Source organism: Pyrgilauda ruficollis, unplaced genomic scaffold (assembly GCF_017590135.1).
Source record: "Pyrgilauda ruficollis isolate IOZ18807 unplaced genomic scaffold, ASM1759013v1 scaffold22, whole genome shotgun sequence".
Lineage (NCBI taxonomy): Eukaryota > Metazoa > Chordata > Aves > Passeriformes > Passeridae > Pyrgilauda > Pyrgilauda ruficollis.
The window spans coordinates 6,445,855-6,469,793 of record NW_024521428.1 but is presented as its reverse complement, the minus strand read 5'-3'; the positions used below and the strand labels follow the sequence as shown (position 1 = coordinate 6,469,793).

Sequence of the window (23,939 nt, the reverse complement as noted above, 5' to 3'; positions counted from 1 at the left end):
CAAAGAAACAGGAGACATCTGTCTTCCTTTCCCCTGTCCCTAAAGATGTAAAATACTTCCTAAGACATGATTCTCTGCTGTTGTCATACGTCTCAGCCTGCCTGGCAGGGAGAGGCTCCCACCACCATAAGCTCCCATTAGGATAATGGGTTGTGGCTCTGGTAAAAATAACCAAGCAGTGAGTCAGCCTCTTCCCCCTTTTGTCTGCGCGGGAGCTGTCTGCCACTTTCCCACCGAAATTACTCATCCTCCATTAGTTTATTTAATAAATACTCTGTCCTTTATGAACTGCCAGTTGAGGGTGGGAGGGGAGTTGGTGGAGTTCCTTTGGGAGTGCAGAGTAGCTGGTGAAATGAAGTGGTCTTTGGGAGTGATCCGTGGGGAGAGGCAGGGCTCGGAGCGGCTCCTGCCTGGTGACAGAGGCCGGCTGCCCTCTGGTGTTTCTGCAGCGGCATCGGCATTCCTGCGCTTGGAATCCTGCTGTGGGGTCTGCTGTGCTTTGGGGATTGATGCTTCTTTCCTAAATGCCTCTCGTTTTCTTTTTGTCCCAGTCTCTGGAGGAAGTGTGTGACCTGTTGCACGCAGCGCCATTCCAAAACATCCTGCCCAGGGTTCACGTCAAAGGTATCGGCAAAGTGAAAATACCTTCCTTGGGTAATGCTTTCCCCTTTCCCTTCCTGCTGCTGTGCCTTCAGCAACCACCTCCAGCCACCTTTTACCACAGGACAGAAGTTTAGATCCAGGCCTGTTTGCCTGGCTGAAAAAACAAATGTTTCCTGGCAATGCTCTGTGCAAATTACAGCCATGACAAGGAAACGCAGGATGGATGCCCAGGGCACTATTATCCTGCTTTGTGGATATAGTGAGAGGCTTTTTTGAAGCTTCTGTTTAGCTTATAGAATTGTTATTTAAATGGTGTAGGGAGTCTGTCAGCAAGTAGGTAAATAAAGGTGATCCCTGTAGGGTTTTCACTTCCTTTTCACTAAACAGAGTATGCAGTAGTGAATACTTGCAGGATTGCTTCCTATGGTATCTGCTCTCCTCATCTTTCTCCTCATCATCAGAAAGTGAGCTGTCCCCTTTCCCCTTTGCCCTCTCTTCTTCCTGTGTTTCTCCTCTGTCTCCTTTCTTTTCCATTTCTCACTGCTGGAGCTAGCTGATTTGTTCTGCTTGGAGAAATCCCGTCAGCTACAAAAATGAGAATATTTCTAAGCTTACAGTAACTACTTGCATCTCTGCATAAAACTAACCAGACCATTGTAAATTGTATTTTCCCATTTGCCAGAGAACATTTCCCACTTGCCAGTGTTGAGGAAGTGCCAGCTGCTTTTTAGCCTTGCTATACACACTGCATCCTCATTTTACCTCACCTTCTAGAGACAAACATTTTATGCATAAAGACAACTTAGGTGTCTTAGTACAAGTGGGGGTCAAATATCTTGGCAAAAGCAGCATAACAGAGCCTTATATTCTTCCATGAATTTAGTTAATTAGATATACTCTGCTACAAATCCTCCTTTCTGTTTGCACGTGTAATGTAGTATTTTAAAATATGTGTGTATTTCTCTAAAAGTGCATGGAAGATTAACCAGCTATTTAATAGTTAAGTTGCCTAAAAAGAACACAGTTTTCTTCCTTGCTGGATAAAAATTGTATTAAAATAAGAATTCTCTTGGTTAATTGCAATTTATGATTGCTCTGTTCACTTTTTTTTTTCTTTTCTTTCAGAGGGTGAAAGACTTGATGCTAAAATGAAGAGACTTGAATCAAAATATGCTTCACTACATTTGGTTCCTCTCATTGAAAGACTTGGCACACCCCAGGTAATCTTTCTCCTTTGTGTCAGAGGCAATTCAAGAAACTTCTGAGCATCAGAAAGCCTGTCCTGATAGCTCTGTTCAACCTTCAACCTGCACATCCAGCTTGTTCACACAAATTATTTTTATTTAGATCCATAAATTTGGAAAAAGCTGTTAAGGCTTAGAAATTTAAAGCATTTGAGACTGGGGCAGAAGTGACACATTTGGGGGAAAATGCTAATTGGTATGTATGTTTACCATGGGATACCCTCCCAGTGTAAGGTCCAGCCTGGGAGCTCCTCCTGCAAATTCCACCAAAAGTAATCAGTTTTCTTGTGCACATGTATATATGTTTTAAAAACATTCTGTCACTCTTTCAGCCATTTAGAAACTCTTGGAAAATGAGCTGTCATTTGAGTTGAGGTCTCCTGGAAACAATGACCAAAGAGAACATTCTTGAACTGCCTTTGCAGCTTCAGCACTGTTCCCCTTTCTCAGGGCTGAGGGTGCATTAATACCCTGCTAATCTTAGCAGTTTACTAGTGTTGAGATGTGAATAGTAGAAAGTAAGAGCAGAATGACCTGCAGCACAACTCAGACTGCTTTTGTCATCGTAGATGCTGCAGTTCAGTAGGTGCTGCTGCACTAGGAGAGAGCTGTCTGTGTGATGGCACAAACTGGGACAAGCACAAGCAGCATTCCTCTTTTGGATTTTGTCTGAGCCTGTTGGTGCTCCTCTTTGGAGCTTTCTCATCTCTAACAGCAGCAGCTGAGAGAGAGGAGAGCGCACACAGGAGGTACAGCAGAGCACTGAACTCTTTGGTTTTGCTTTCTGCCTCCATTCAGACAAAGAATTCTTTAAACTTCCCTGAGATAAATCCAGGACTAGCATTACTGCAGTTAGTGTTACTCATTTAAAATCTGTCTGCTTAAAAAGGATTTTACAATTTTCTCTGAAAATTTTTTCCACTGATTCTCCTAGAATAAATCATGTGAAACTGAAAAATGTATTGTATTAATTTTTTATAATTTTTTTAAATAAAATCTTGTGGTGAAGTGGCTTTTACCAGGATTTTACCAGCTTTTTTTCTCTCTTTGTTTCTCTCCACTTCAGCAAATAGCAATTGCAAGGGAAGGGGACTTGCTGACCAAAGAACGCCTCTGCTGCGGCCTGTCCATGTTTGAGGTCATCCTGACGAGGATCCGCTCCTTCCTGGATGATCCCATCTGGCGTGGACCCCTGCCCAGCAATGGGGTGATGCATGTGGATGAGTGTGTGGAATTCCATCGCCTCTGGAGCGCAATGCAGTTCGTCTACTGCATCCCCGTGGGAATGCACGAGTTCACTGTGGAGTACGTGCTGCCAGCTGCCCGCAGTGCCACTGTGGGCAACAGTGCTTGGCTTGTCCTGATGTGGCAGCGGGGCTGGAAGGGAGGTGTTTGTGTGCCTGCCTGCAGGAGCTTAGGGCAGAAGCAGGGAGAAGTGCTGCCATCACCACGAGGGCTCGTCATCCATGAACACAGATACTATTGTTATCTGTAGTGAAAATAACCCTCTATTTTAAGTATTGCCAGTGTATAATGAATGATCCTGTGACAAACGGGCCCTAGCACGTGTGTTTCAATAGGGGTCGTGCCCCTATGGACACCCGGCTTAAATCAAATAGCAGAATATTTGTGCATCTAAATTTAACAAGTATTTCTTCTCTGATAGCAGGAATGAGCACTTGGAATTTAATATGATTAACACGAGTTAACCAGGAACTGTTGTTTGTTCTTGGTTTTGTTGGTTTTGAGAATATAATTATTTTGAAAAATTGTTGAGCTGTAACATGCTTTTTACTGGGCAATTAGAAAATGGCATAGGACATTTACTTCTTTTCATGCCTGCAGCCTAAAGGAGCAGAGTGGTGTTGAATTCCCGCTTTGTTTTCTTTGCAAGTGTTGTTTCCACTGAAAATGAAATGTAATGCCACAGGAGTCTAATGGGCAGTAAATGTTTTTGGAGTGACTCTGTTACGTGAAATTCAAGGAGGAGGGGGAGTTCTGTTTTTTGTTACGGATCAATTTGAATTGCTTGTGATATCTCCAATGATAATTAATATACCAAAGCTTTTGCTTTCTAGATGAATGTCTAACATATTTATTATTTAGTGAAGTGGCTGATTACTGAGTGTTTGCTGCGACTGTGTTTTGAAGATGTAGTTGAAACGTGCTCTGTGGTGTGTTTCCTTTCCAGGCAGTGCTTTGGGGATGGCTTGCACTGGGCTGGATGTATGATCATCGTACTTTTGGGACAGCAGCGGCGCTTTGACGTGTTGGATTTCTGCTACCACCTGCTGAAAGTCCAAAAGCACGATGGCAAAGATGAGGTTATCAAGAATGTGGTGAGTTGAAAACATCTGTATTTGTTTTAGTAATAAAGACAACTCAGCTGTTTGTACTCAGATGTAGTGTAGATGTGGCAATCCTTTTTTTAGAATGAATTGCTGAAAATGAGGGCACCAGGATTTTCAGAAACAAAAGATTAAGGCTGGAGTTGGAAGACTGGTCAAGCAGAATTCTGATGTCACAAATATATAAGATTTTCTTAATGCCTTCCATCTTACATATGTTCATTCCCAAAATGACAACCTGCTCTAAGTTGAGCTTCTTTGTACCCAAAGCAGCACTGTCAAAGCCCAAAATGCACCTTGTATTTGCACTGGCTTAGCAGTGCGAGGGAAACGTTTGTAACATTGCTGGGAGAGATGAAGCAACAGCATTTGCTGGTTTTCTGGCTAAGGCTTTTCATATCCAAAGCTAATTCCTGTGTGTGTTCTTTTGATGTTTGCAGCCTTTGAAGAAAATGGTTGAGAGAATTCGCAAGTTCCAGATTCTGAATGATGAAATAATTGCTATTTTGGACAAATATTTGAAGTCCGGCGATGGAGAGAGCACACCCGTGGAACACGTGCGCTGCTTCCAGCCACCAATTCATCAGTCCCTTGCCAGCAACTAGATTCTCACCTAACAATACTTTTTGCACCTCTTTAGGCTAAAAGTGTGAGAAACAAAACAAGAAACAAAACCCACACCAACAGTTTTGAAGAATACTCTCAGCTGCATTTTTCAGTATGCCTGTGCCATTTGAGTGGCACACTGTTCTCTCCAGTCTCCAAGCACAGTAACTGTATACAATCCATACTTATTTTTCTAGACTAAAATTTTATACACTTTGATTAAAAGCCTGTAAGATTTTTGAAACGTCTTTGCATTCCTGTCCGAGGTGGCCATTTTAGACTGGACTCATATAATTTTCCCCTGAAGCTATAGAAATAATGGCTGTGGAGGGTAAAAAACGGTTCTGTAGAAAAAATTTTTAGAAATCAATGAATAATTGTTTGTATTAGAGCCTTAATTGCTTAACTTGCCTTTATTAAAAAAAAAAAAAAAAGAGAAAAAATAACAAAACAAACTCTGCTGGTGCTTTGTGAATAATTTTCTAGTCAGTTGATTCTTCTTCCTCTTTGCAAATCTATTCTCAGAGATCAGTAATTATGGAAATGAAGGTTATTTAAAGTCTTTGTTTCAAATTTATTTAACATGTAGGTGATTGATAGGATTCTAATATTTTTAAAGGTGGAAGTTTGATTGATCAGAATGGAGACTGTTTACTTTTTCCTAATGAGAGCTTCTAACACAGTTTATATTTTGGTTTGCAATACATACCTCTGTACATTTACAAGTGATGAGGAATTCTTGTTTAGGAGAATCTTGACTACAGTGATCAGGTGTAATCTAGCCCAGTACATAAACTCTAATGATGCTAATCATTATTTATTATGGAAAGTATTTGTTAAATTACACTTGCTGTACAATGCAAACTGCATCAGTAACATTGTAAAACTTTGCAACTATAGAAGTTGAATTTTAAAGCAAACCATTCAGGCAAGAGTAGTAACTCCTGCTTGCTTACTCCAGGATCCTGTCATCTGGCTTTGGGATCAGCCCTAACCAAGATGTTAAGATGACCAAAACAGACACAGACAGATAATTACATGTTTTACCCAGGATGTGGATTTGTGGAGATGTTACTTGGTTTCTAACCTATAGTGTGAAACCAAAAATGCATCCCTTTGAGAACCTGTTTTCCTTCCTTCCCTTTTGGTAGTTAATGGCTAAGTTACAGCATGTCTTTTTCCTGCTCAGCTCTTTCGGTGCTACACAGCCAAGGAATTGATTCCAACAGTGGGTAGAAATGAACATCTGACAGAAGAGGTACACAGGAAGTGAGGAAATGTAGGTATTGGAGTGGCAGAGAACTCGATTTTGAGGAAAGAAATTAACTGAAATTTCCTCAGCAAAACAGGATGGAGATTTTCCAGGCAATCTACCAGCAACTTTCCACAATCACAGGTTTCCCTAGGACATCTGTGCTCGAGAGCTGCCATTCTGGAGTGGTGTCTGTCGTGGTGAGAGTGCACACAAGGCTGCCCGGTGCGTGGGAGACAGAAGTCAGAAGCACTAGTGCTTTGTTACACCAGCTTGTTGCAGGATTTCTTTTACAAGGTGTTTTACAGATGATCTTCTTTAAGAAACAGTCTTTTAGTTCACAGAAGGCTTTTGGTCAGCCAGATGCTTCCCTGTGCTTCCAGGTTCAGTTAAGCAAATGAACAACTTTCCTCATTTGCTGACATTGCCATTGGTTTAAGGATGTCTTGTATGCCTGAGATACTGGCTCGGCACTGGTGCAGAAATGGTTAATTAATAAAGCCTGATTTTGTTTAAGGACTATTTAAAAATAACTGATAACTAATCGTGATGTGAATAATTTCAAATTCTTACCAATTAACTTTCAGTAAGAGAATTGTTCCATAATGTCTTAAAACTGCTATTAAATACATATTTTATGATCACTGAGGGGAAAAAGAGTTTAAGACAATTCAGACATTAGTCCTAGGAGATGTTTGTTTCCCATTTTTATAATGTAAATTTTTATTATTTTTCAAAAAGTATTATAGACTTGATAGGAGCTAAATATCCTTTGCCTAGTATAACCTTTCCTACCTAAAAGGAGAAATGCAGCAAGGTGCACAAAAGGTGTAACTTTTTCATTTCCAATTAGTTCTTAGCAAAAACATTTTTCTTGTTTGACACCTTCACCCCTCCTGTATGTTATGACACATATGAAAGGAAGGCCAGCAGAATTTTGTTTCACAGGTGGTAAACAGGTTGGGGTTTTTTCTGTCCTAGAAAGAATCTTAATTTCTCTTCACTACTAAGCACTAAACCTGACAACATTGAGCAGTAACTATTAGTCTCTGTCCCAAGTATTTCCAACTTTCACATGCATGGTAGAAAGTTCTTATAAAACCTTCTTCCCTAATTTTTATTTTCTGCCTTTACAACAGTGAATTGTTGTTGTATTGTTGAATTTTTAAGCAATGTCATTCATGTTTCATTTTTTTGGCTTTTTTTTTTTAAATCTCAGTGTTGCAGCAAACAAAACAGCAATTCTGTGAGTTCAAGCTGTAACATCAGGAACACAGAGCAGGTCTGCAGAGCCAGGGCAACATGGTGCAGCACAGACAGAACCTGACCTCTGTTACAGAAGAGGGAGCAGCTTCTTTGGCTACTAGTAATGACTGAGATCCTTCCTTCTGCATAAATTGTCATAGCAGGAGCTACCATCTCACCTATCCACACCGAACACCAGCTACTGCCTTCCTGTTTCTGCCAGCCTGTTACTCTGATTTGGTAAAGTCGGGGGTTTTTTATGCAAATCCAGCAACTTTTGCATACAGCTTTACCTAACCTTTATTTGCAAAGGCTCAGTTGTGCTTGGTTGTAACCTTTTCTCTTCTACAAACTAGGACAGGAGTAGTTACTGCAGCTCCTGTTTCAATATGGTTGCAGTCACTCCATGGTCAGTCAGGGCACAAGTACAAAGGATTCAGGTTTGCTGCAACCTTTTTACCACCAATGCAGAAATAAAGCCATTTATTTTTGATAAAATTGTAATTAGTGCAATACATCTTAAAAACAGAAGAATGAAATGAAAGTATTTACACATAACTTAAGCAACAAAACCAATTGTGGTCTGAGGTCATTTTAGTACTTTTTAAAGTAAAAGTAAGGCAAATAAAAAACATTTCAGTGTTCTTTATCCAAACAAATCAAACTCAAAAATCAACGATTGTCTACATATACTGTTAAAAAGTACATGACTTTCCAGACAAGCTCAGACATTTCACAGCAGGAAAAAAAAAAATCCAGGGTTACAGAATTGTTCTTTTCTTAAGTAACACGTAGATATTTTCAGAAGGGTGACAGGCTTCCATTTCTTCTGGCTGAGAGACTCTCAGTGGATTGCATTTCACCTAGGCAGGCAGAACTTTCTTCATCATCATGAAAACTGTCATATGTGCTCAGCAAAGTGCCATTTGCTGCTCTATCATCCTTCCGCAGAGAGAGGGGCAGGTTTGCTAGGGTGAAGTTAACATCTTTGAAGGCATGCAATAAAAAGATCCCCACAATAATAGTCAGGAAGCCACTGAAGGTGCCAATAATGTCATCAGCCGCCATGTGTTGCCATTCCTTGAAAAGGATGGCAGAACAAGTTAAAACAGATGTTGTGAAGATTACATAATATATTGGAGTCACTATTGAAGTGTTGAATATATCCAGAGCCCTGTTTAAATAGTTGATCTGCGTGCTCACACAGACAGTAAGGCTTAGCAGCAGAATCCAAGACAATGGATGTTTCAGCACTGGTTTTCCTGCAAAAAGTTCCTTTATAGCAATGCCCAGACCTTTGACACAGGAGACTGATAAGGCTCCAATTACAGAGCAAATTGTTATGTACACGAGAATGTTGGTCTGTCCATGGCGAGGTCCCACCACACATATTAGAATTAAAGACACAATGACAACGAGCGTCGCGAACACCACAAAACCTGTGGTTGGAGGAAAAAAAAATCTTGTTATTTATAGACACTAATGGACACACTTGTTACTTATGGACTCTATTTATCAGAAGCAGGGGTATTTATCTTAGGGGTGCAGGGAAAACACTCATTAACAATGGGACCAACTCAGCTTAAACAGAAGAGCTCAGGATGTTTCTCATTATTCCTCCAGCATCACAGTTTAGATGATTTTAGAGTGAGCAAGCCAAAACAAAGGTTGTACCCCAGGCATGCTGTATTACCTTTACCAGTCTATTGGCAAATACTACAGGATTAGGTTGCCAAACTGCCTTACCCCCAGACTCACTGAGGTGTAGATGCCACTGGACACAGGCCTGAGTCTGAACTGTCTTTTTTAGGAGATACGTTTTGGCAGGTGGCTGTATTCAGCAGCAGGTTTCCAATGATCAGGTCATTCATTAAAAACAACTTTTTAATCTCTGTGCTGGACATTTCCTCATGTTTAATAGGAGAATTGGCTTTGTATAAATAGTATTTTGCAGATGTGCATTTGTGAGTGCCTCAACTTCCATACAGGCATAGCAGCTCATCTGTAGGACTTTACTTCTCAGCAGACACCACAACACCTACCTTTTCATTTTAAGGACAGCTCAAAATTGGGCTTTGAGATGACACATTTCAATCAAAATTTATAGAAGTTTTGTTTATCCACCTGTGCTGCTGCATTTGTTTAAACTGTCACCTCAGTTGCCATAAAGGCACTTTATTCAAGGCCAGACAAGTTCATCTTGCCATTGTGCAAAGTTCTCTATGGAATTATGTTACAAAATTCAAATCTCTACTTAATTTGGACATGTCTACATGAAGCAGACACAGGCCGTCTTCCTGAAACTTGAATAGAATGAAACTATAAATGAAGCAGTAATCAAACTATAAAATGAAGAAATGATGGGCTGTGTACAGCTCAAGCCAGCATTTTTCTTACCTGGATCACCTAGTTTGTGTGACATTTCATCCAAAGTTTCTACTTCTTCCTCTTGTGGAGCATGAATTACCATCACAGTTGATCCCAGTATACTTAACAAACATCCTATTTTTCCATGTAAATTAAGTTTTTCATTTAAAAAGAAGGATGACAGAATGGCACTAAGAAATAAAAAAGGCACCAACAACAAACATGGGATTAGTAATATTCATTTGCTCATCAAGTTACAGGTTGTTTTGACTGTATAAGTCACTTGCATACACAATCTGCAGTTTAAAAATAGCATTTTTTATCTTGAGATACTTGCTGTGGACAGAACTACCTGTTAGTATCTGGCATCTCTGCCCAGAACCCCTTTTTTATGTTGTCTGCCAAAAAAATGCTATATCTAAGAACTTGCAAAAATAATTTTACAAAGACAAAAAATCTTTACTTAGGAATGAAAATACTGCTCTGCTGTGATCCTCATGTTTTTGAAATGCAGAAGACAATAGCTTTTTCCAGAGATGGACATGTAGATGCATTGCTAGAACCCTTTCATATCATAGCCACTACGTATTTGGAGAAACTTAAAACTTACTCCTGATGTTTATAAGCACTCTATTTGAAGAGTGCATTTTTTACAGCATAGTTCAGTGACATATTTCTAAAGAAATAACTTACTTTTCTGTCTCAAGTCACACTGCTTTCTGTTAGTGTTTCTTACCTTACAAGAACACTGAGAGCTCCTAGAGGAGTCACTAACGTAGCTGGTGCAAAAGCATAGGCAGCAAAGTTCGCTACTTCTCCAGCTCCCACTGCAGAGGAACAGCAATTCAAACCCAGGAGTTAGGCTGTCTCATGCAACAAACCTCTGAACAGGGCAAGTAAATGTCCAGTGTTCATGTAGACACAAACATGCAGCAGGGGAACAATGCAAAATTCTAATTACAGCATTCAGCTAACAGCCCTGCCCCTCATCCCCACTATTAAATTTTAAAAGCAGGCTGTGGAACTACATACAACAGGTATTAGAATTAATTCCAACAAATCAGAAGGTGTTTTATTTTAGTGTCTGTGCTGTAACTCCCCAGCCTGCCAGCTTGACTCATGAAGTTCTGCATGGAGAAATCTGCAACAGCACGATATAGCACAGCACATACAGTAAGCCATAGTTACCTGAATACAGACAGTAAGTTGAGAGTTCAAGCAATGAAAAAAATTAAGAAAAACAGGCATAATCCCAAAATATGCTTCCCTTCAAGAAATCCTATATATCTAAGCACTTCTCTGCTAAGACAAAAACCAGAATGTATATGGGTAGCACAGACATACAAAAGCAGTGTCTGCCTAGTTCCACTGCACAAAGAGGGCAGTTACATTAAAGGAAGAGCTTCTGGTGTGAGAGAAATTACATTAAAATCTGAACCGCATCCATCAAATCACCAGGTAACATTACCATGTATTGCAGAAACTCAATCTTGTTCCCTTTTTTGTAACCATGCTGCCATCTGTGGCATAGTTATTTATTAAAATTATATAACACAGATTGTATTTTTGACACTTAGATGAATAATTTTTGATACTTACTTGAAAGAAGTCCAGCCCACCACAGCCATTCCTTAAGGTATGCATGACCACCTTGACCTAAAATTGAAAGAACATTGGCTATTCCACTAAAAACATTTGACACCCTGTCACTTGTAACACTGCCATGACATAAAATAATTTTTGCAACCCATGCCCTTAAAAACACGAGCAGTCTTTTGATACGTAGGCTCTCTAGGTAAAAGGGTTGAAATCAAAGCATCTCCAGTTTCTGATGTGCCTGTGCCTCCTACAACCAGTTATTTTATTTGTGTTAGAAATGGCACTGATGATCATATCTGCATTACCCTGAGCAACAGTTCTTTCAAATCACTGAAATTACATGAAAAACCAAGTTATGTGTCTCTTACTAAGATTTCTGCTGATTTGCAGAAATTGTGCATGGTTTATATGTGATTGATTGCATGTGCAAGCATCACATTTTCTCATTCCAAACCAGGGTGGCATGAATTATGTATCTCAAGATCAACCATCTTTTAGAAGCAAAAATGACAGGTATGGAAAAAAAATATTCAGAGTCAACCTTCTGAATCATCTGAGGATGCTGCAACTATCCTACCTAAATTTATCTTCTCTCAATTTAAAACCATTGCCCCTTGTCCTTTCAACACAGGCCCTGGTCAAAACCAAACCAAAACCAAATCTCATCTCTCTTTTTCATAAGCCCCCTTTAGTTACTGGAAGGTGCTATAAGGTGTCCCTTTTCTTCTCTAAGCTTAACAATCCCAACTCTGTCAGCCTATCCTCAGAAGTGTTCTGTCCCTTTGATCATTCTCATGGCCCTCCTCTGGACTTGCTCCAACAGGTCCATGTCCTTCCCACGCTGGGGATCCTGGAGCTGGATGCAGCATTGCAGGTGAGGTCTCACCAGAGCAGAACAGAGGGGCAGAATCCCCTCCCTTGCCCTGCTGGTCACACTTGATTTGGACATACTTGGCTTTCGAGGCTGAGTGCACGTTGCTGGGTCACATCCAGCCTCTCATGTACCAGCATCTCCAAGCCCTTCTGGGCAGGGCTGCTGTCCATCTGTCCATCCCCCAGCCTGTGCTGATACCAGAGGTTGCCCTGACCCAGATGCACCACCTTGCTCTGGTTCTGGTTGAACCTCGTGAGGTTTGCACAGACCACTCCCCAAGGCCATCCAGGTCCCTCTGGATGCCACTTCCTTTGCTCTAGAGCATCAACTGCCCCCCTCAGCTCAGTGTGGTTCCACAGCCCCGCTGCCAGCACACGTGGTCAATGCCACTGTCTGTATCACTGATGAGGATATTTAATAGCATTGCTTCCAGTATGAACCCTTGAGGTGCACTACTCATCACACTCAGTTACTACACGTGACTTTCAGTTTTCTAAAACAATCTTTTGACACCCAAACATGGTTAAAACTCTCTTAAATTCACTCACTCAGGAGCACAGACATAGTTAAGAGTGCTGCTTGCAATTTGCAAGTACAATTTAGACTTAACTGACAAACAAAGGAATCCTTTGACAAGTGTCCCCAAAGGGCATTATGTATGCATTAAATAGCATGTGTCACACATGGAGTTAAGGGTATCTGACACCCTGAGAAAAAACACACCGGTTCTATGTTTTAGGTTTCATACACATGTAACAAAAACCCAAGAAAGTCAAAACAAGATCATTAGTTTAATGAACTAATGAACAGAAGTAATCTTCTGTTAAACAGCAAAACCTAAACATCAGCAAATTATTAAAAGATGTATGTACTTACCTGCTCTCATGGAGCCTTTCCTGGCTAACCGCAGAAGACCTTTCTTTTTCAGGATGAAACTTCCTCCAATGAAAATGCTGGAACTCATAGCCAACACCAGACCAATACAGAAGTCATACTTCCCACGAGTTTGGCTCATCTCGTAAACTACTGAACACCGTCACATTGATCAACAAGGCGCAGAACTTCTGATACTCAACAGTAAATGATGCAACACTGAAACATGAGCAAAATATACACATTAAATTAAGCTGGTAGAAAAGGAAAATCCTCAACAGCTCATGTGACTGGTTCTCCTGCAAGTGGCTTCTGCAAAGAGTGGTTAACAAAAAAAAAAAGCAAACCGAAGCATGTATAAGCTTGCACTAAGGATGAGTAACTAACAAGTCTGAACACAGAGAAGGAAGCATTTCTGAGCTGGCATATAAAAACTGAAACCCAAACAAACAAAAATTCCTTGAGAAACTTTAGGGACATTTTACAAATATGTAGGTTATTTTTCTATTCATTGAGTACGTAAATCTGTGTCTGGCACACCATGATACTGAACAAAAAATTACTTACATTGAAATCAGTCTGTAATAGAGTTTGAGAACAGTCGCAGCAGCATTTCTTCCATATAAACTCCCTAGAAAAATGAGAGTATTAGAAGGATCTTTGATCATATAGCCATTTTCTTAATACAAACAAACCTCACATGCATGCACATGCAATTACTCTTTAACAGGAAAATCTGTCAAGAAATAAGTCTTTTGTTATATTATTTTACACAGTTTCCCATACTTGTATGAAGCACCTTTCAATACTACTTTTCCCTGTACTTTTATGCTTTCAACTTTGGTTAATTTGCTATACCTCTAGGAAAACCTAACAGAGAGCTATTGGTAGGTTAGCATTAAAACTGAGCACAGATCCTCTTACTTGCAACCCGTTAGGCTGTGGAAAAGTAAAGGAAAACAATAACCACTCAACATAGCACAACTCAAAATACTGCATGAGCCACAGTTCAAAATTCTCAAATTTACTTCCCTTAATACTTGCACAGTGATTTTTAAGATCTTATTTGGTGGGAGAAAGTAAGTAAATTATCTACAATAGAGTGCTTTCACTTCCTATAAACTTTTAAAAATAAACTAGACTCTTGCATGACACAAAACCACCTAAAAAAATGAAACCAAGAAAGACAAACCATCAGTGCATGAGACAGACCAAACCCAGCCACCTCACCAACTACATAAAATATCATCCTGGTTTTAAATTCAAACAAGATTTTCAGTCCCTTGAAGAAGTTTTTAATGCAAGGAAAAGACATAAGACTTTTGTGGCTGTTCTCTCCACCATCTGTTGTAGCAGGTGTAAGGCACTCTGTTCAGGTAACTGAGCTTATAATGTTCTTCCAACTCCAGCTGGTGCAAAATGTGACACTGGTATAGCATCACTTGGGGGAGGAGGGGCTGGTTTTGCTAAGCTTTCTACTTTACCAGTTTTTTCAACAGTTAGCTATATTATTAATGGGATTATTTTTACTGGTGCAGCTTTTTACTAAAAGAGAACTCTCCATACTGGCAAAGCCACTTCTTTTTTTTTTTTCCTTTTCTTCCCTCTCTGACTTGCATACCTTCACCTACACTGACAGAGGAAAAGAGCATCAGTTACTCCCATCCTGACACCTTCCACCCACTGCATACCAGAGACAAGGGAAAAGCACAGGCTGCTTTTCTTTGCAGCAGAGGAAGAATTTGATTGCAGAAGAACGAAGAACCTTGTGTGCTCACAGGTAATTTTATGAATTTAGACTTGAAAAGGATGTTACACTTCAAAACTAGTATTTCTACTTTCCCCTATGTCTCAAATATGCTGAAGTGCCCTGTCAACCACTTTGTTAACCTTGTAAATGACTCAAATCTCAACCACTTACATTACATAAATTCAGATAAATTACTGCTAGCTCTTCCCATCATATTTATTTGTCCTCACAGACACAGCCAGTCCCATTTCTGCTTTGGCTGGACTGCCTTATTTCCACCTAAGGTTTATTCAGATGTCTACAGTTGCAGACACATGTCACACAGCCATGGTGGACCCAGCCTCCTTCTGAAGAGATCTGGTTCCCTCTGTTATACAGCAGATATAATTTGCATGTGAAGAACTGACATGTGGAAGGTCAAAGCAGTACCAGGCACTGGAAGTTTTACACTTTAGGAAATCAAGACTTTAATTCTAACCCTAAGACTTAGTAAAAGAAGAACTAATGCATGCTTATAAATATAATCAAGAAAAATTATCTATGGGCATGAGAAAATGCCATGAAATGAGCAGTTTCTGGAATAAATAACGCCTCTCATGTTTCTGCCCTGGGACATGCCAAAGCTGTTGCATTCCAGCAGCCAGGGCCACTACTAGGTTATAAACAGAGAAAAGCCAGAAAATGTAGGAGTTAAACAAAGCTGGCAGTCATGCAGTGCTGCAAAGGTTCTCTAATCAAGTTCACAGCTGATTTTAACACATAGAACACTTCATCCACTCAAGACCAGCGTGTCATGGAGGCGTACTAGTTTCCTGCTCTGACTTCAGAGAAGCAAAGAAGGGCTGAGACTCTCCTATTCGCAGAAGCTACAACATCTATCATGCCTCCAAGAGCCACTCATTAATGGATTGCCTGTGGATCTGCTGGTGTCATGAGTCATAACTCTCAGTGTGCAACAGTGCAATGACAGACCACACAGGGAACTGGGTTTGAAGGTTATCAGACACGGATCGAAGCAGAAACTCGGAATGCGAAAAAAAAACTGTGGGAGATAAGCAAATCCAGATTAGCCATAAAGTTTTTTTTCTTATTTTCAAGATGTAACCAAATGTATCATAAATGCTAGCAAGATACAGACTCTCTGGTCTAAAACACAGGTTAGCATTTTGCCTGTTGGCTCAGAAGTCGTTTTCTCTCAAAAGCAGCACAAACACAGTGCTCCAAAGATGTTACATTTATTGCAGCAAGTGACCTCTCTAAATATTCAGAAACATTAAAAGTGGTGTAATGAGAAGAAGTAATATATTACATTTAAGAGAAGATAAGCATAAGTAAGAATATGGGAGTTACCAGCCAAAGAAAATTAGTATCACTTCCACAAGCTGTACATTGTATGGAAGCAATAATTAGAGCTGGGAAAGGCAGACATGGTGCATTGTTCCAACTTTGCTTACTTGGCCACAAGCCCTCTAGAGTTAAGTAGACAGTCTTAAAAGACTTACGAGAAATAATCTAAATATACACTACATTATTCAAATTCAAGAATCTTTTTTAAAACCTGCTCTTTTCAACTATGATCAGGATGATGCCATTAAGAAAAAAAATGACCTTAAAAGGCCATTTACTTCAACCCTTTGCCATGTACTACATAATTCACTGCTGCTCCTCATTATAGATAATTCAGCCAAACTTCTCCCACAAAATTCTTGCAAAGGAAACTTCAAAAACGTGGCAGCCATGCTTTGATGCCATTAGGAACTCTCATTATCTGATCATCTTCACTTTTACTACCAAATCCCACTGCTGGAAAAAGATACAAGTCCCTTTATCTTTGAATCCACATATCGACATTACCCTGCAGGTGTCTCCTGCTGTGCCACCCTCTGGGTTCTTTCCCAAAAGCCTTTTTCAAGTGCAATTTCCAAAGCTGTATATAGTACTTTGGCTTGAGTTATTATCACTTCTGCAGTAAGTGGTAGACTGTATTTCTTTTTAAATGTCCAAACCAGGTGGGTTTTTTAGCCCTTTTTCTCCAGTCACCTACTGTTGAGTCATTTTCAACTTCTCTATTGGTACAACCTCCTGCACTTGTACAGCAAATTACTCCTGCCTGGGTGAAATATCTTCCATTTACTCCTATTAAAAAACATCTCTGTTTTTAGAAATGTTTCCTGAAAACATTCAACCAAGGTTACACACTAGCAATCCTTCCCTGCCCAATGTTATTGATTATTTCTTTGTCTTTTGAGCCAGATCAATAACATTAAATAGCCAAAGATTCAGACATGATGGAAGATTTTTGAACAAAAGCCTGCTTTGACAAGACAGTAATACTCTAGGTACAGCCATTCTGCACCTTTTGAACTGTTCTGCGGTATTTTACTGTCAATTCTGTTTAAGTTACATGTTTCTAACATTGGAATCAAGCACCTATTTAATGCCTTTCTAGCCATAAAGCTTGTCAGGGAAGAAAAGGTGGTTGAATCAACAAGATGCTTTAACAAATACACATTGACTATTATGTGTCATGTTGGCTATTATGTGTTCCCTTCTTCCTTTCCATAAGTATAAATCTACATGAAACAAACATTCCCTAAGAAAACAGAAATCCAAACATTTGGTGATGAGCCTGTAGACAGCTCATTATAGCTCATTATACATACCAATTTTGTTCCAAAATCCAGAGGCATCCACTTCTTAAGTATTTCGAAGTTAGGTTTCTAAAACAGAAATCAAAAATAGCATTAACTGGCATGTTAAGAATTTGGCAAAAAAAAAAAAGTCCATTATTTCAAGACAATTTAATTTTCATGCATGACACACAAGACCATGTCCAATCTATGCTTTAAAAAGGAAGAGGATTTTTGTTTCAGAAACACTTGCGTAACAAATCAGTGTGATTTTAGATTTGATCTTCCTTAGATACAGCTTGCCTGAAGCCACAGTTATTTCATCCTTTTGCTTTTCACTTCACAAATCAAAGAAACTAACCTGTGATCTAAGTTATTCTTTAGAAGGTACCATATTGAAGTTGAACTGAAATATTTTCCTAATTCTTTCAGTCTCATTCTGTAACTAAAGTGATAAGGCACTTTTATTGCAAGATAACTAATATCAAGTTTTAATTATTTGCTTTGATATGGTGAGTTTTCAGAGGATGTTTATACAGAATTACAGAAGATACTGAGTTGAAAGGAGCCCACAAGGATCATCAAGTCCAGCTGCTGGCCCTGCACAGGACAGCCCCAGGAAACCCACCATGTGCCTGAACACACACACGTTTAAACTCTGTCAGGCTGCTGCTGTTCCAGTGCCAACCACCCGCTGGGTGAGGATCATTGTCCTAATATCCAACCCAAACCTTCCCTGACACAGCTTCAGGCCATTCCCTTGGGTCCTGTCACTGGTCACCAGAGAGAAGAGACCAGTGCCTGCCCCTCTGCTTCCCCTCATCAGGAAGCTGTAGACCCTGATGAGGTCTCCCCTGAGCTCCTCTTCTCCAGGCTGCACAGACCAAGTGGCCTCAGCTGCTCCTCGCACAGCTTCCCCTCTACCCCCTTCACCATCTTTGCAGCCCTCCTTTGGATACACAGAATGATGGGGCAGTGGGGAGTATGAACACAGAAATGTTCTCAGTAAGATTACTAAAAGCCCCCAAATATACCTAATTATTAAATCCAAGCCTTCCTCAGTCAGCTTCCATCCACTCACAAACATATCTTTTAAACAGAGGTACAGAGAGAACACTGAAGGACAGACACAACAGAGTATTAGGTTAAAAGAGTTCAAACCTTAGTCATGTGCACATTTAAAAGGCCAAGATGGATGCACACAGTACCTACAGATCCTGTACACACTGTTTAGGATACAATACGTTCAATTTTGTACTGCACATTCTCCCCAATACAGGATAAAGTTTTCCAGCTCTGTCAAAGTTAAAAACGGCCTAAACTTATACACATAATTATTTACATATTACACACAGGGAAACTAAAATCATATTTATGTTATATATATATGCACACATATAATGTTAGAGGCACTATCACATGCTCAGAAAGCAAAACATACTTTAACTATTCTACAGTTGTCTATTTTAAAAGGTTTAGATAAACTATGGGGAAAATTAATACTTTACAGTAGATTTCTATTTATAAAGCAAAAGCAACAATCACTTCATCTTATGAACCTAGGAGGAAACAAAATCCACATAAAAAACCTATTCTTTGCATGTGCTACTTGTAGTTATTCCATAAAAAACTGACTTTTAATTAAAGCACTTTCACATAAAGCTAAAAAGTATCTTCACTATAACAGTGTTATTCATTAACTGAATACAAACTACAGGCAGTGCTTTACAACTGATACTGCATTGACTGTTACATGGAAAGCTATCAAAATAGACTCAAGGTTAGACTTGCCTCATCTTTGCTGTACCTGGCACATGAGTTCCACTCTTGTGGGAGGAATAACCAGCACAGGGCCACTGAAGTTCCACCTTTGGTATTTAATATGGGCAGTTTCAAATTTAAGATAATCCAGGAAGTTAAAGTCCAATCTATACATTAGTCACAGGTACTCTTTTGACACAACTGATAACCTTTCTTGTTTGACAGGATTTTATCATCAGAATTAAGTACTTTAACAAAAGCAGAACTAGTGTGACACTGAATTCTAAATACGATACCAACGAAACCTTACGGAATAATTTTCTATTAATGAAGCTGTTGCCTTCCAGGGGGAAAAGCCCTAACTGAATACAAGGAGGCACATCAAAGGCATTAAGACAGAACCACAAAGACTTACATTTATCACATTTTCAGTAAAAACAATGTTAAAGACATTGCAGTGAAACAGAGAAAGTTGACTGCTTGAAAAAGATTGGGAGGAAAAAACAGGGACGAAGGACTTAGATCCAGGCAGTATCTTCACTCTGAATCACAGAATCAGCTAGGCTGCAAAAGACAGAGTCACACCTATAACCCAACCACCTCTATGCCAACAGACCTTGGCACTAAGTGCCACGTCCATCCAGTCTTTTCTTACACAGCTCCAAGGACAGTGACTCCAGCAGGTACCTCCCTGGTCAACCACTCCAACATCTCATCACCCTGCCTATGAAGAAATTCCTCCTAATGTCCAATCTAAACCTCCCCATGTCAGCTTAAGACTACAATGAATTACAATGCAAAGCTACGACTACTTTCTCCACGTCTAGATGAGGCACCAGGGCTCTGAAGTTCTGAAGGTGCTCTGGAAGCAGGCTGCACAAGACTCAACCTGGGATAACTCAAGCCTGGACCAAAGCGAAGACAAACCAGTTTAGCTCCCTGCTTAAGGACACGCACACGCCAGAACGGGGCACAGCGGCTCCGGAGCACGGGCAGACCCGGAGCCGCTGGAAACCTCTGCCCGCGGGGAGAACCCCGCAAACAGCCCGATTTAGAGCTTTTAATCTCGGCCTTCTCGGACCAAAGCACAAGTTTCCCACTACGGAGAAAGCACCCTTGGGCTTGCCCAGCCAGAGGCGAGGCCCGGAGCCCCGCGCCCCGCTCGCTCTCACCCGCAGCGCCCGGCACCGAGGGCCTGGCGCCGAGCGCTCCGCGGGGAAGGAGCCCCGCCTGCCGCCTCCCCCCGCGGGGCCGGCCGGGCCCCCTCCCCGCCTCTCCCCGCCGTTACCTGCGGTCACGGCCCCTCTCACATGCCCGCCGGGAGCGGCGAACCAAGAGGAGACGGGGGCGGGGGAGGTCGGAGCGGGCGGTGGGAGGGGCCGGTGCCCGTCCGCTCCAGCGCCATGAGGGGACGGGACGGGACGGGGCGGGAGGGACCGGCGGCAGCGCAAGGCGAGGCGGTGTCCCGGGCCCGTACGCCCCCTCCGCTCCGCGGTTCCGGCAGCGGCCGCCGGAAGGGGCGCGGCCCGGCCCCGAGCCCCGCCCGCCGCGGGTCACATTCCCCTTGGCGCAGCCCCGCCTTCCCCGGGCCGGTCGGGCCGGCGGCGGGCCCCCGCTCCGGGCTGGCTGCCGGCACGCTCGATGTGCTCGCTGCGGCCGCCCTGCTGCCGGGGTCGGTCACTGCCCCGGCCCGGCCCTGCCAGCATCCGCGATGCGGCGATTTTACACTCACAGAAAATCGTAAAATCACGGAGTGGTTTCGGTCGGAAGGGGACCTTGAAGATCATCCAGTTTCAACCCACCTTGCCGTGGACAGGGACACCTTTGTCTAGACCAGCTCGCTCAAAGCCCCATCCGGTCTGATCATTACCACTTCCAGAGATGAGACATCCACAACTCTGGGCAACCTGTTTCAGCTCCTCTTCACCCTCACAGTATGGAATTTTTCCTAATATCTAATCTAAAACATACCTTCTGTCACTTTGATACCATTCCCTCCTGCACTGTCACTACATAAACAATCTTGCCCCATCTTTCCTAAAAGTTTCCTTCAGGTACTGGAAGGCTGCAATTAGGTCACCCCGAAGCCTTCTCTTGTGCAGGCTGAAATAAACACAAGCAAGGGAGAGAGACACTTTATTGAGCCAGGTAAAGGGAAGGTTAATCAATCAATTTAATCCAGGTCATCCACTCTCAGCATGTGCTTTACCCAAACTGCTTTAATCTCATACAAAAGAAATGGATAAATACCGTTAGACAAATATTTGTCCTCGCACACAAGGAGTCTTTGAAAGTCATAACTTCAGGCTCAGAGGGTTCTTTGGTTTCTTCATGACTATCTCTGAGTATGCTTTACACAGCCGCCTTGTAACATCAATTCTGAACAACCAACACTGCCAAAATACCTGTGGTATCTCCACGTGGAAGATGCAGCTCTTTAAACTCAAAACAGTTTTGTCACATCCCTTAGTGACAGCAGTTCCTATTTTTTCAGTCTTCTCAGGATTTGTGTTGACATTATCCCAGTCTGCACAAGCAGCTGCTTCATTTTTGCAACACCCGGAAAGACCTGGAAACAAAACCAGTTTGGCTTTCCCTTGGCAGGATACACGTGACAAAGCCACTCCTCATCACATTACCTGCTGTGTTATATCTCATTAAAAATGGTCCCTTGCTCTGACACAAAAAATTACATTTTTACACCACCCAAAGCACATGGATAAATGTTAGGCCTGTTTTATTCTCTAAGGTAACATTCCATTTCCCAACATAAAACTAATCTAGTATTCCTGACATGAACTAAGTTTGCACTTAGAAAATAGTCTTATATGTGTGTATATATAAAAATGTACTTTAAGATAAAAAAGCTGCTAAGCAATTTACATTAATTACCTACGTACTGACACAGTAAGACACTGGCTTTTCTGTGTTTTACCAAAAGATATCAAAACTGTGAAGTCTTTGAAAAAGTTAACAGCTGGTGAAAATGGTTTCCCAAATGGATTAAAAGATTAAAACCTGTGCCACCTAACCAGTACAGTATAAACAGAAGCAACTAGGTACTGATAGCTAGGTTCAAAGCTTAAAGGAGCTAAAGAACTTCATGTGCCTGTGATCATGCCAAATGCTGATAATGTGTATGTCTACATATTCCTGAGTTAAGAGTAATGTCTGAAGCAAGTCAATTTAGTCTTCCCCCTCCACTCTTATCTCCCTCTGCTTTCCTCCCTTCAAAAACACCTCTCAACCAAGCTAAAACAGTAATGAGTAAATACCTGAAAATATTAACTGGACTCCTCTAAGTTTAGATGCTTGTGGAATTTCAGTTGTTCTGTTAATCCCCTCTCTTGTGTTTTTTAGCTGCTAGTTCTACTTAACATACGTGCAACTATTCAAAGTACAAATGCAATGCTTTCCATTTGGCACAAAATTTGGCACATTAAATATTTATTTCAAAGCCAGGGTTTGTGCTCAGAAACAGAAAATACTCAAACTATCTCAGAGTAATTTACAACAGCACAGTATTTCAGGCATGTTTGCTGAGTATCTGGCAAGAACCCCAAGCATGAGAACGGCAGTAACCTGCCTAATTTAACCCCTTCTCACAGGGCAATTCTCACAAACCATCCTTGTGCCCAAGGAATTTCATGAGGGTGGTCAATGTAGGTCTTTTTGCATGGCTATGGACAGTATTTTTTAGGGTTTAGTATCTATGTGTATAAATAACTTGTAAAATTTAAAAGGGCAAAGAGCAAAAATACACCTGTACAAGCTTAGGAAGCTTTAACAGGGTCTCTGGTGACCACTTCCCTGCTGTGTTTTGTGAAGACAGCTGAGCAGAACAAAGAACCACATTTGTGAGTCTACTTGTGCAACATCTACAGTGTCACAAGGAACTTAAGGGACTCTGCTTAAGACTTAAAATTTGTAGAACAAACCTCACAAAAATCAACAGGAATTTTTTTTTTCTTTCGACACAATGAGATTTTCGTCTTTAATGCTCTTCCAATATGAACTGCATTGCTAAGATAAATATATTAACTGTGAACTGCGTTGCTGAGATAAATATGCTTAGGATTGATTATGTCCCAGACTTTCAACACCACCAGGGGTGTAAATGGCACATTTGCTTTTACCACAATGCTGCTGCCTTAGAGGCCTAGCTCCTGACATGCACAAGACAAGGATAGCTGAATTTTCTTGCTAACAACATACACACTCCTTATCCTACCTACTTAAAAATCAGAGATGCAGCATGCAGAAGTGAAAGCCTTTCAATGTTTCTGGTCTATCTTTGCACATTGCATTAATATCATAAATACCTTTAAAAATAAAATTGCAATAAAAAATCCATACCCATCTCTTCCACTGCATACATTTAATATTATTGAGGAGCTAATTTTCTTGTTTAAAGATAACTTTGAATTTTGACTGGCAATAATATCAATGCATCCCCTGAAACACAAATGCACAGAATGGAGCAGTTCTTCATCATAAATCCCACCATTAAAAAAACCCCAATCAACCAAAATCTAAGACACACACACACACACACACACACACACACAGAGACTTGAAGTTATGAATCTGCCAGTACCTGATATGAGGGGCTAGGAATTTCAGATGAAAAATGAGATGGGCAATCACTGTAATTTTCCAAGCAATTGTTTCTACAGAGAGCTGTTATGACAGAGAGTAAATTAGACTGGTGACACAGACTTCTTTACAGCTGTTACCACTTGATACACACCCAACTGTGGAGCAGTAAATCTTGGAACAGAAGCTCT

General features: G+C 40.9%; 2 protein-coding genes across 6 annotated transcripts in view; one reads left to right on the top strand and one right to left on the bottom strand.

Annotated features, from left to right (window-relative positions):
- The window catches only part of CYFIP1 (cytoplasmic FMR1 interacting protein 1), an 83,161-nt gene extending 77,905 nt beyond the window's left edge, over positions 1 to 5,256 (top strand). For all 5 annotated transcript variants that reach the window (XM_041468576.1, XM_041468573.1, XM_041468574.1 and 2 more), the window contains 5 exons: positions 552 to 624; positions 1,729 to 1,823; positions 2,914 to 3,152; positions 4,039 to 4,186; positions 4,636 to 5,256. In XM_041468576.1, coding sequence (XP_041324510.1) covers positions 552 to 624; positions 1,729 to 1,823; positions 2,914 to 3,152; positions 4,039 to 4,186; positions 4,636 to 4,800 — 720 coding nt within the window. In that variant the 3' untranslated portion in view covers positions 4,801 to 5,256. The remainder of the gene's footprint in view (positions 1 to 551; positions 625 to 1,728; positions 1,824 to 2,913; positions 3,153 to 4,038; positions 4,187 to 4,635) is intronic.
- A 2,524-nt stretch (positions 5,257 to 7,780) lies between these two features.
- On the bottom strand, positions 7,781 to 20,670 carry NIPA2 (NIPA magnesium transporter 2). The gene is made up of 8 exons (XM_041468580.1): positions 20,441 to 20,670; positions 17,425 to 17,481; positions 13,579 to 13,642; positions 13,015 to 13,230; positions 11,265 to 11,321; positions 10,402 to 10,492; positions 9,696 to 9,856; positions 7,781 to 8,737 (listed from the first exon to the last, which is right to left on the bottom strand). Exons 4-8 carry the CDS (start codon positions 13,151 to 13,153, stop codon positions 8,100 to 8,102), a joined length of 1,086 nt encoding a protein of 361 aa, XP_041324514.1. The 5' UTR covers positions 13,154 to 13,230; positions 13,579 to 13,642; positions 17,425 to 17,481; positions 20,441 to 20,670; the 3' UTR covers positions 7,781 to 8,099.
- Between the last annotated feature and the right edge of the window lie 3,269 nt (positions 20,671 to 23,939).